This window comes from Pavona decussata, unplaced genomic scaffold (assembly GCF_977016875.1).
Source record: "Pavona decussata unplaced genomic scaffold, jaPavDecu1.1 SCAFFOLD_87, whole genome shotgun sequence".
Taxonomy (NCBI): Eukaryota; Metazoa; Cnidaria; class Anthozoa; order Scleractinia; family Agariciidae; genus Pavona; species Pavona decussata.
Window position 1 is genome coordinate 4,465,439 of NW_028145504.1, and position 10,653 is coordinate 4,476,091.

Below are 10,653 nucleotides of genomic sequence, written 5' to 3' on the forward strand. Positions count from 1 at the left end.
AAGATGAAAGTCATGCTGATGTTGTCGCCCCAAATACTGAGGAAAGAAACTCGGTGAATACCCCTGACAGTATAAGTACTTCAGGCGATTGTGCTGGTCAAGATGTTGAAGAGAATATCTTGGGATCGGATAGAATTCAGAGGAGCCTTAACCCCAGTCCGTGGAAGGAAATTTGGTCCGTTTTGCAGGACAAAAGTTTGGCAAACTGTCCGCTTTCAACCAAGAGCGTGGAGTTTGGAAGAGCGGAAATTTCCGAGTCTCCATTTTCAATCAGGACGAATCCTTACACCAAGCCAAGAAGAGAAAAGCCTCAAAGGATACCGCCGCTTTACAACACAAGGAAAAAAGTTTCGACGACCCATGGGAAGGCAACTATTCCTTCATTTGATACCGCGGTCACATTTAACACCTTTTTCAAAGGGGGTCAAGATACTGGAGTCTCTTTGGACATTGCCAAATGCAAAGAATGCGTTAAATTAGCGGATTTGAAAGACGACGGTTTACAAAGAGAGGGTGGTTGTGTTCACACTTACGGAAAACAAGAGATTAAAGACAAAACCGAGAGGGCAACTGGTTTACCAAACATAACATGTCCACCGACTGATCGCTACAAGAGCAAGTTTCGCGTCAGGCTACTACCTCTTGTCACAAAAAGCGATTCACTGCCTAATCTGACGTCAAAAACATCTTCGGTGCCTTCGGAACTAATCGTGTCGGCAGCAATGAACGTTGTCACGACATCAAGCGAGAATATTTACCTTGGTTGTCCGAAGGGTGAAGACATGAAAAGTGACTTAGTAAAGGAGTCAGAATTGATGAAAAAATGCAGACAGAATCGCTCGGTATCGCTAGATTCTGTCTTTTCTTTACAGTCTTTCGCGTCATACCAAGCGGAAAAAAGTGCCAGCAGAAAAATCAACGTGCAAGGATTTAAAGTTTTGCCGGACATAAAGCACGCTGAAGAAAAGAAAAGCGAGAAACCTTTGCAGGGACAAAGTGATAAGGAGGTCTCGGGGATTCCTCGACAAAAAACAGTAATAACACTTCCTTGGAAGTGCACCTAACAAAAAAAGCAAAAACACTTCCTTGGAAGTGCAACTAAAATTATATCAAATTAACTTGATTTGTATATTTACTGTGAATTTATAGCCTCACCAGTTAGAAAGATATTAGAAATACACGTATGAAAACATTCCTGCTAATATAATGTAGAAAAATATCCAAAGTAAATAAGCTTTCTCTCATTGGCTACAATTATCACTATTTATTTTATATATTCTCGCAGTTTAAACCTAAAATAAAAATGTTATTAAGTAAATCCTTTTCATTTAAGTAGAATATCAGTTATTATTAAAAACTGGATCATTATATAATGCAATTTCAGAGTTTTGATTGACTTAGCGGCCTATGGTATATGAGCCACTACACCATGCCCCGCTCCTCCTTGGCTATCTTTCATCTTATATCCAAAGCGCGCTCGTGGAATAATGGTCAATTATTACGCGGGCTTCCAGAAACAGAAAAGTTCTGCAAGGGCAAATATCTGAATATAATTTAAGGTGGAAGGTATAATGTTTATTGTCTTTCAGTTTTTTACTGAAACTGACGTGAGACGGCCAATAACCAGGCCCTCCCCGTCCCCCCCCCCCCCCCCCTACCGGGTATAACAGTGAAACGAAAATGGTGCCTGATCGCAGATCGGGTGACGTTTTAGTGTAAGGTACCCGGCCTTATTCACGATTATACCGATGTCCTCGTCTGTGACCACAGTAAAAAGTTCTTGACCATTTCGAAGGATTTAAATAATGTATTTCACCGCGTTAAAACGGGTCAAGTTTTGGAAACGAAAGGATATCATTTTGCGAATATCACTTTAGTTGAGGCATATTGCGTCACGTGAATCATTTTGACCAATGACAGGCAAGCAATGAATCTTGAGAGATTATAATTTATGATAGGTGTTGTATTCCTTCATTTACTGATCTATCTTAGAAATTTATTAAAGCGATTTTGTTGTTAATAGCGATAGGTTTTTCCTTTTTTTTTTTCTTTTTGTATTCTTACATTTGCCGTAAGTTATTTTGAGTCAACAGTTAGTACAAACGATCTTCTAGAGATGATTATATTTCTAAACAATATCACGGACGTAAATATACTGTACTGTTTTTGCATAAATTACAAGCATATTGTACAGAATTCATCAGTGCAACGAAGAATCTGCTCTACTTCACACGACCAAAAAAGATGCCAACGAAAAGCTGAAATTGCCAAGTACTACGAAAAAATAAAAACTTGATAAACGACGTTCCTTTTTGACACATTTTGTTTGAATATTAATCTTGTTTTCCGCGAAATGCTTACATTTAGTACTGTTAATCTCCACTAAAGGCTTCCGTCCTTCCGTGCTTTTCCTTTTCAATTTTACTCTAACTTCAGACACTTACTTTAAATTGTGTTTTTCTCAAGACTCCTAAGTCTTAGCTTGGAGGCTCAAAGCACAATTAAAAGTAATATTTCAGGCCAAAAACTATTGAGATCTACAACGAATCGGTCTTTTCTTTGTTTGTGCAAGAAAATAGACGTTCAAATCTTCAAGGCAGGTGTTTTTAAATCTACTCAAAAATGAATAAATTATAGACAACCAAATGACGACGAAAATTTCTATTTCAGTAATAATTTAGGCTGATTCCTCTATGAACGCCGTTGAATCTGAGAGAAAATCAGTATTCCGTTGGCGAGGTTGAAAATTGAACTAAACCATGGCCGAAAGACTAAATGGCGCTGACTGTGTCCCACGAAGACGTATTTCGCTGCCTTACTCCAAGATTGAAAGTAAACAAATCCAAGATGGATTTTTGCCATCATCTAACGACGTGAAAAGTGTCCGGGATCTGTTCATCTTTAGTGAAAAACACTGCGAAGCAAAATCATTCGGTAAAATGGAAGCCTGGATTAATGAAGAAAACTCAAAAGCAAGGAACGTTAAAAGGGATTTTCGTCATTCTGAAAACTTCCTTAGGAGTTTACGAGCCGAGGCCTCAAGCGACGCCGCTTATAAATTTGTCCCTTCACCCGAATTCAAGCCTGGTAGTTATTTTTTGCTGCCGCAAAATGTTTGTGGTTCTGACTACAATGCGGCGCGAATTGATCGATGTGTACCTTCGTATACTTACATCAAACCAAGCAACCAACTATGCAGGGACAATGTTATGCGAAGAGAGTTTTGTGAGGTGATTGGAAAGGAGCTGTGTATAGATTGTAATGGTGGCAAGCTGAGAGAAAGATTCAATCATAAAATGAATTCTTTATATCCATGCCTTGAATATGATAAGGATAAAAGACCTTATGGGTATTGTCCGAGAGCAGTTCGTCTAACAGAACCTCTACCATCGAGGGTTGAGAGGCGTCCAAAGAGCCTGACTTTATCTGGAAGAGACCGCGCTTCTTTGATGGTTTCCCGCGGGAAACGATCGGGACGGGACGAGTCTTTCAGTGATAGCCCGATACGAGTTTTTATAAAGCCACGACCGTACACAAGCTAAAAGAAAGAGGCACACAAAAGAACTTTGGCCAGAAAATGCATACTATACTTTCAAATTACCACCCCTTGTCTTATCAATGTGCGAGAAACGAAAGACACCGGAAACGAGAAACGTCCGGCGCAAAGTGTATTTTCTGCCTTGATCGCTTTGCTTGCTATTGGTTTCGTTTCCGCTTTTCTTCCTTTAGTTTGTTTGTCTTTTGCTTTATATTGTAAAGCCAACATTTCCAACTCGAACAGATTTATTAAATAAACTCAAGCTACAGTAAATAAAAATTTCAATATAGCACAACACTGATGAATTTTTCTCTGAAGAGGTGTACATTGCAAAGGACCAAAATATTTCCTCGACTATTTTGATTAGGGAATGCATAAGGGGATAATGCCTGTACCGACTTGCTTGCCATATAGAGCACGTGTTTTGGGACATATTCCAGGTACAGTACCTCGAAAAATTAAACATATTATTTTTCTAAAACATCAATAAGAATTTGGTTTTTACTTTGTCCATTTGGATACTTTTCATTACCGGGCAACACAGATACAGCATAGATTTTTTTAGTGCAATCCTTTTTAAGAATACACAGAATAGGTCCCCAAAAAAAAACCTCGCTTAGTTTCACCAAAGAAACTTAATTACATTTTTGTATGGCCGGGGATGTTTTTTTAAGAGTGCAAAACTACCAATTAAGACTCGTCGTTGATAACTAAACCTTACTTGTTTCCTCGTAGGCTCTTGTTTGTTCAAAACTAGTTAATTCTGAATCCTGTTGTAAATGTCTTTGATAGTTGAAAGGACTCTACTTCGAAAAGTTTTAAACGTTTCCGTAAATCTTAATCGCCCAAGCAAAATTATCTCTGATCGTAACGCTTCGAGGTTGGCGAAGGGAGTTGCTTAACTGAAAGAGAGAGAATGCACTAAATCTATCTTTCATGATATTGGGTTTCACTCCCTTTAGCTTGAAGCTTTGTCCAACCGAGTCATCATTGAAAGCGGACAGACCGTGAAGCATTCGTCCAGTTTTCCTAGATAAAAATTCTGAAAATTTCACTACCTTAATTCCTGCGTTTGTGGTGTAATCTACGAAAACAGTCCTACCTTTTAGTTCGCTCTACTCGGTATCAATTGTGCATTGTTGTTGGACTTAATCTGTGGGACTATAACATAAGTGGAAGCTTCACTCATTCTGAAAACTGACCCACAAGGTGTAATTATAATATTTTAATAGTGCGTGGTTCGAGGCTAATTCTCGCTCTAATTTGTACAAATCCTAAAGGACATTTTTGCATACGAAAGATCACGTGAGCCATCATTATCCTAACAACTATATTTACTTTTGCTTTGAAAGAGGACAGTATAAGTAAACAACTCGGAGGGGACTGAAACGGTCAATGCACTGTTAGGTAAATCGAAGAGAAAAAAATTCTGTGTTAGGTGCTGAAAAGTGAAATGGAATTGAGATCAGTAAAAGCGATTTAATAGCATTTCGTTCTAAAAGGCAAAGCTACATGGTTTAGTTTTAAGCTGCTTTATTATAGAGCTCACTTATTAACATCCAGTGTGCTAATCTTTTAAGTGTTGTGCAATCAAAAGAAATTTGAATTTAATATTTCCCTACACTAATAAACCGAACCCCTAGCATGAAATGCTGCCCAGTTGAACCAACAAAAACATGTCAGCCGTCATTTTTTCAAGAATCTTTGTTTAAGTGTTTTATCACAAATTACCCTGAATTGCTATTAAGAAAGCACTTACGACTTTTCGAGCCAATGATAGAAATGCAAATATTTTAATAACGGGAACTTAATTGTATTCCATCGAACAATTGACAGGTTATTTGTTTCCTGGAGTCGACTCTCTGACTTACATTGTTACCCCAGCAACAACAGCTTGAAGGCAAAAGTCGACTGACATCGGTCACAGCGAAATCGCGCAATCTTTTCCCGATGTTATGGCGTACAAAGCAAGCCGTTTCTACACACTGCAAGATGTACAAGACATCTGGAGACCATGTTCCTCTCAAGTAGATTTGCACAAGTAAGAACTCGGTGTTATGTTAGTTTATTCAGTTCTTGTGTAAAAAGCGTGTCAATGAATTTCTGATCGAACATTTGACTGTCGATCGATGCTCCACATTCGTGCATTCGACCCATTCTAGACCATTTTAAGTTACTTATGTTTGTGTTGGATCGTAAATCAAAGGAATCTGGCTCATATGAAGAATTCAAACTGTTTACATGTAGTTCCATGTTTGCCGTCAAAGATTTATTTAGTGTTCATTCGCCGCTGAACAAATAAGTTGTCAAGAAGGCTAGCTATGGCTTCAAGTAGCGAAAACGTCATCACTACTTAGCTTGTAGACTTCACTATGTTGTTTTGTTTACCACTTGCAAAGAGTACCTCACAACCTAGATATTTGTTTACAAAATTTTAACAACTATTTTTGTATCGTAAAATGAATAGTCAGTTAAACAGATCAAGCTTTTGTTTGATAAAAGGAAATCAAGTTTCGGGTCAATGAACTGCTTGCTTCATTGAGCTGCACGGTATTGTGCATTTTCAATACCGGCAAATGTTTAAGAGCGTACGTGAGATGTTGCATCTGATTTAAAAATCATAACTCCTTCAAGTTTTCCGGTGGCTTTATTCAGCTGTTTGACAGATGTTTGATAGTTTTCATATACGCAGCATTATCTTGACAGTACAATAGTGTGGGGAGAAGTCATTGTCATGTATTTATTTTCAAACAGTGGTAAGCACGGCCAGTATAACTTGAAAGCTCAGTTTTACCAAAAACTTTCTAGACCAATCAAGAGTCCAAAAATTTGGCACCCGATTTCTGCACCAATATTAGTTCAGTGTAACTTTATTACTTGATAAGATTAGGTACGCCGTTGTAGCATTTAGCAAATAAACTTGTGGGTTCCCTCTCACAGGTGACGACAATGAAAATATAGGAGTTTAAAGGGAGAGGTCAAATTTAAAGCAGAAGAGGAAAGTAATTTTTGGAACTTCGCGAACAGACCGTGTAACAGAGGTCGACAATTAGCATTGTGGTTATAAATCATATCATTGCTTTGAATAGAATCTGCTCAATTGTTAACTAGCACAGACAGACCTGTTTACTCCATCATAAAAATAACAGAGGAATAAACAATTGACCAATACTGTTATATCTTTAAGAGTAACCTCTCTCTAAGCGGAGATCTCTCTTCAGCGAGATTCTAAAACCATAAGCAGTCTCAGTTGATCCCTTTGCATGCATAAAAACTATTGTTGTTAACAACCACCAATCCGTAAGCTGCCCACAAAAGCTCCTCCTCTGAGCAAAGTGTTTTTCTTGCATAACTTTGATCCTTACAGTAGCCTCTTACGAAAGACTTTAAGTACGCTGCATTGTCCTTCCTGTTTGTTTGTTTGTTTGTTTCAGTCATAGGCTTAATCACTTTTCTTTTCAGTTACCAAATACTAAAAGACTTGTGTGGTTCAGTTGTTGATGACATTGAGAAACAGCTTTCTAAATGAGAAAATGGCTCGTTTACCAACGAGTATTAGTATTCTGTCTGTACGTGATCTTCCCATTTGGGGTTGTCTGGCTACCTCACTAAAAATTTAGATAAATTCAGGCATGATTTTATGAGCAACTAAAGGACGAACTTTTGACCAAGACGACTTCAGCCGGTACTATCACATTCGTCAGTCGGCGTCACTAACAAACCACAGACTGCCCCATGCAGCTGGCTACTCTCAACGTGATCATTATTTCAAGGCCGGAATAGCTTTTTTTTCGCGAAGTGGTTTTCAGCGAAAATACAAAGTACCTTGTGCACTTAGTTCGGCCGGTCTGATTGCGAGGCTGGTATACTTGGCGCATGCGTCTCTTTAACAAGAGATCTGACAGCAAAAAGCATCAGTATATATAGTTTATTTTAGCGTTGTGTGGTCCTTTGCATTCACACGTTTTGTATCCTAACTTCGTTGTACTTTGCTACTCCGCAGGATCAACTTAAACACCGTTACGGTTGCCTTTGATAGCAACAGAATTTACGAAATGCCGCACAGTTCAGCCAAGTGTACACCGCTGGATTGCCCTGGGATTAGAGAAATGGAGGGGGCTAAAACTGAGCATGCGCCAATAACCACTCCAAGTGACACTCGACCAAGCGTCAGCGCTTACCGTGATTACGTCACATCATCAAGCACATGCGCAGTGGAAGACACCCGCTCCGTCCATTCGAATTCAGAGGGCTCTCCTGACAGGATGCCTACAACGAACATTTTATCGCGCATGGCGAAAACTAAAGCATCTTGGGTAGAAAATCAGAAGCTTCCAGAACAATTCCCTCAGAGAAGGAGCCCAATACTATGCAAGGGAAGGCCTCTTGGGAGCACCTGGCAGACGCCTTATATGGAAAACAAGCTATGCATGGATAGGGGAACGAAAGGAGTTCGGGACGGAAAGAAGTTTGATTTATTACCGATTTCAAAATACCTGTCGCATTACCGAGACGAGAGGAAACTTCGAAAAGAGAAACGTTTACCACTTGTTCGCATCAGCTCTTATCACACCGTCTGCGGTTGCGTAGACGGCTTGGGATTCTGGGATTGTACAGTGGAGGAATCCAATGAAATCAAACAGACGGCTACTTTCTTCACAACTAAAGACGTTTTCAAGCCTTTTCACGCGCGATCATTACCCACGCGAGGCGAGGCTTTGTACGTTGATTCCACGCAGGACAAGCTGAACCCTTACACAGTAAATGACATTAAATTGCCTAGGCTTTACAGCAACGAAAGCGAGACTTTTGTCACTGAGACGAGCCCACGATTCAAAACACGGCACGGCAGGCTTGAAAAGAAAAGAAATTTCGGTTTCCCTGTCATCGTCAGCTGAAGTTGATTGTATCTTTTAAAATTGGTATCATTGCTGGAGACTATTCCGGAGCCCTCCTTCAGTTGGAGACCGTATTAACCCCGTAAGATCGCCGTGAAAGTTAATAAGACAGGTGGAAATATCCTGGAAAATCTTTCCGTATCATGTCAGTAGCAGGGCTTCATGACTTCCCGCCTCTGATTGGCTAGGAAATTTATATTACGCCATTGTATTTTTCTGGCTAATCGATGATGTGCTTCCATCACACCACTTTTGTGACACGGGATTGCTTTCGAAAAGACTCCGAGGGCTCTGGAACTTGTCTGATACAAGTACGCTCCCGGAGACTTTTCCACCAATCTTGAAAGTTTTCCCTCAGTCCTGACCATCCCTTGGTTCTCCGAGGAAGTTTCGGAAGAAGAACTTTGGAAGTGCTCACAAACTGAGGAACAATCTCACATTGTGCTATAAATGAACGGAATATGATTTTCTTGGAATTATTAAAGATAACATTCTTTTGAGAAGCTTTGGAAGAAAGCTTGAGTCTCATTTTGATCATTTGGTGTCCGCGGGCTATTTCCGTATATCTACGTTTTAGTCACCTTGAAAAAATTAAAAAACAGTGATTATGTTCCGTTCTTATTTTGCGAACAACACCAGTAACACGTTATTTATTTCGCAACAAGCTTTTACATTTAATTGTCTCGGTCATCTGGTAGCAAAGGGTAATCGAGGCGGATAACTAATACTTAGAACAATGCACAGAACTCAAACAATAATAAATAAAAACAAATCACTTGATAGTTTCCTCCTGTTGTTCTAAGATCACCGAGGGTACTTTAATTTGTCACTGATATTTTGTGCAGTTTGGCCGATCAAAACACTGCAAAATCCCCATGATATTGCTTATTATTTGACGTACTCCTGCCCACCTCTGAGAATGGATTTCGTGTATTTATAGAAAATAATCCAGAAAAACTAAGCAAAAATTTCTTGTAGTTCCGGAAGGATTTAATGATCTTCTTGATACTGACGGTAGATCATGCTATCCTCTTTGACAAACTTGAACACTACGGCATACGTGGCTGGACGGGATTGTAAATTACCATGAAACAGATTGCAATATGTACGTAGAATTGAACTGATAGTCATCTCTCAGGCTTCTATCCTTGGCCCTCTTTTACTACATTAACTACATAAACAACGCCTCTACGTTATTGAATTTAAGATTGTTTGCCGATGATACTAATGAATTTTGTCGCACTAAAGATCCGGCCTACCTTGTTAAAAAATGAGCATGCAAGCTATTAATTGGAGAAACGGTTTCTGATCTTCTGTAAATGTTTAAGATAAGCGGCCATATCTTAGCATCTTTTGTTTGATACATATTACTAGTTGCAGGTCAAGATGCAAATTATACTCATTAAAAGTTAAACCAGCGGTTTCTTTTATATGGTAAACCTTGAGAAAAAAAAAAAAGCAAGCGAGTGCAGATTGTTGATATTCTACCGTAAATTTAGAAATAGGTGAAAATTTTGTCAATTGTATTAATCTTTGGTGGATCCTCGATCCCTGTTTAAACTCCATTCCAAAATTATCTGGGGATCATTTTCGGGTCAGCGTGAAGAAAATTGGGGATCATTTCGGGGGCTGTAGAGATTAACCTCAACTTCGAAGAAAACGCTTGGTTACCAAGACATTGTAAATGTTCGCATGCGGACTTTCGTAAAAAGACTGTTTGTTTATGAAATGCAGGGATAGACACGGCGAAAAGAGACAAGACTTCTCTACTGTGAGTTTAATATGACTTTATTTGAGAAAAATCAAGCTTCATTTAGTACGAACTGAATTTTTCCTATAGTCCATGGATACATAACGGGTGCACCTGTAATTATAGCTCAGTAATTTGCGTCCATCTATAGATACAATCCACAAATGTAAAAACTTGTGTTTTTCCTTGTAACTGAATTCGTGACAAAAGAACGTGTTTGCATTAGCTTATTTACAATGCCTTTACAAAAATTTGAAAGCTTTTGAGACAAAACAATGCTCTAAAAAAAGAGCGGCTTACCAAAGCTTCTGCGATTAATTGTTTTGCTATATTTTATTAATGTGAGTTGCAGCGTCGCGAAACAAGTTCCAGGAAGCATGTTGCATAACGTACCGCTTGGAAAACTTGTTGCAGCGTAGGTGCAATTTTTTGTGAAGAGTAGAAGTCTTTTCAATAATTCGAAACGG

The 10,653-nt window shown here is 39.0% G+C and overlaps 1 protein-coding gene across 1 annotated transcript; it reads left to right on the forward strand.

The window, feature by feature from the left end:
* The first annotated feature begins 5,445 nt into the window (after positions 1–5,445).
* On the forward strand, positions 5,446–8,970 carry LOC146474908 (uncharacterized). The gene is made up of 2 exons (XM_085116285.1): positions 5,446–5,579; positions 7,542–8,970. The coding sequence occupies exons 1-2, from the start codon at positions 5,494–5,496 to the stop codon at positions 8,434–8,436; spliced, it is 981 nt and encodes a 326-aa protein (XP_084972411.1). The 5' UTR covers positions 5,446–5,493; the 3' UTR covers positions 8,437–8,970.
* The last annotated feature ends 1,683 nt before the right edge of the window (positions 8,971–10,653 follow it).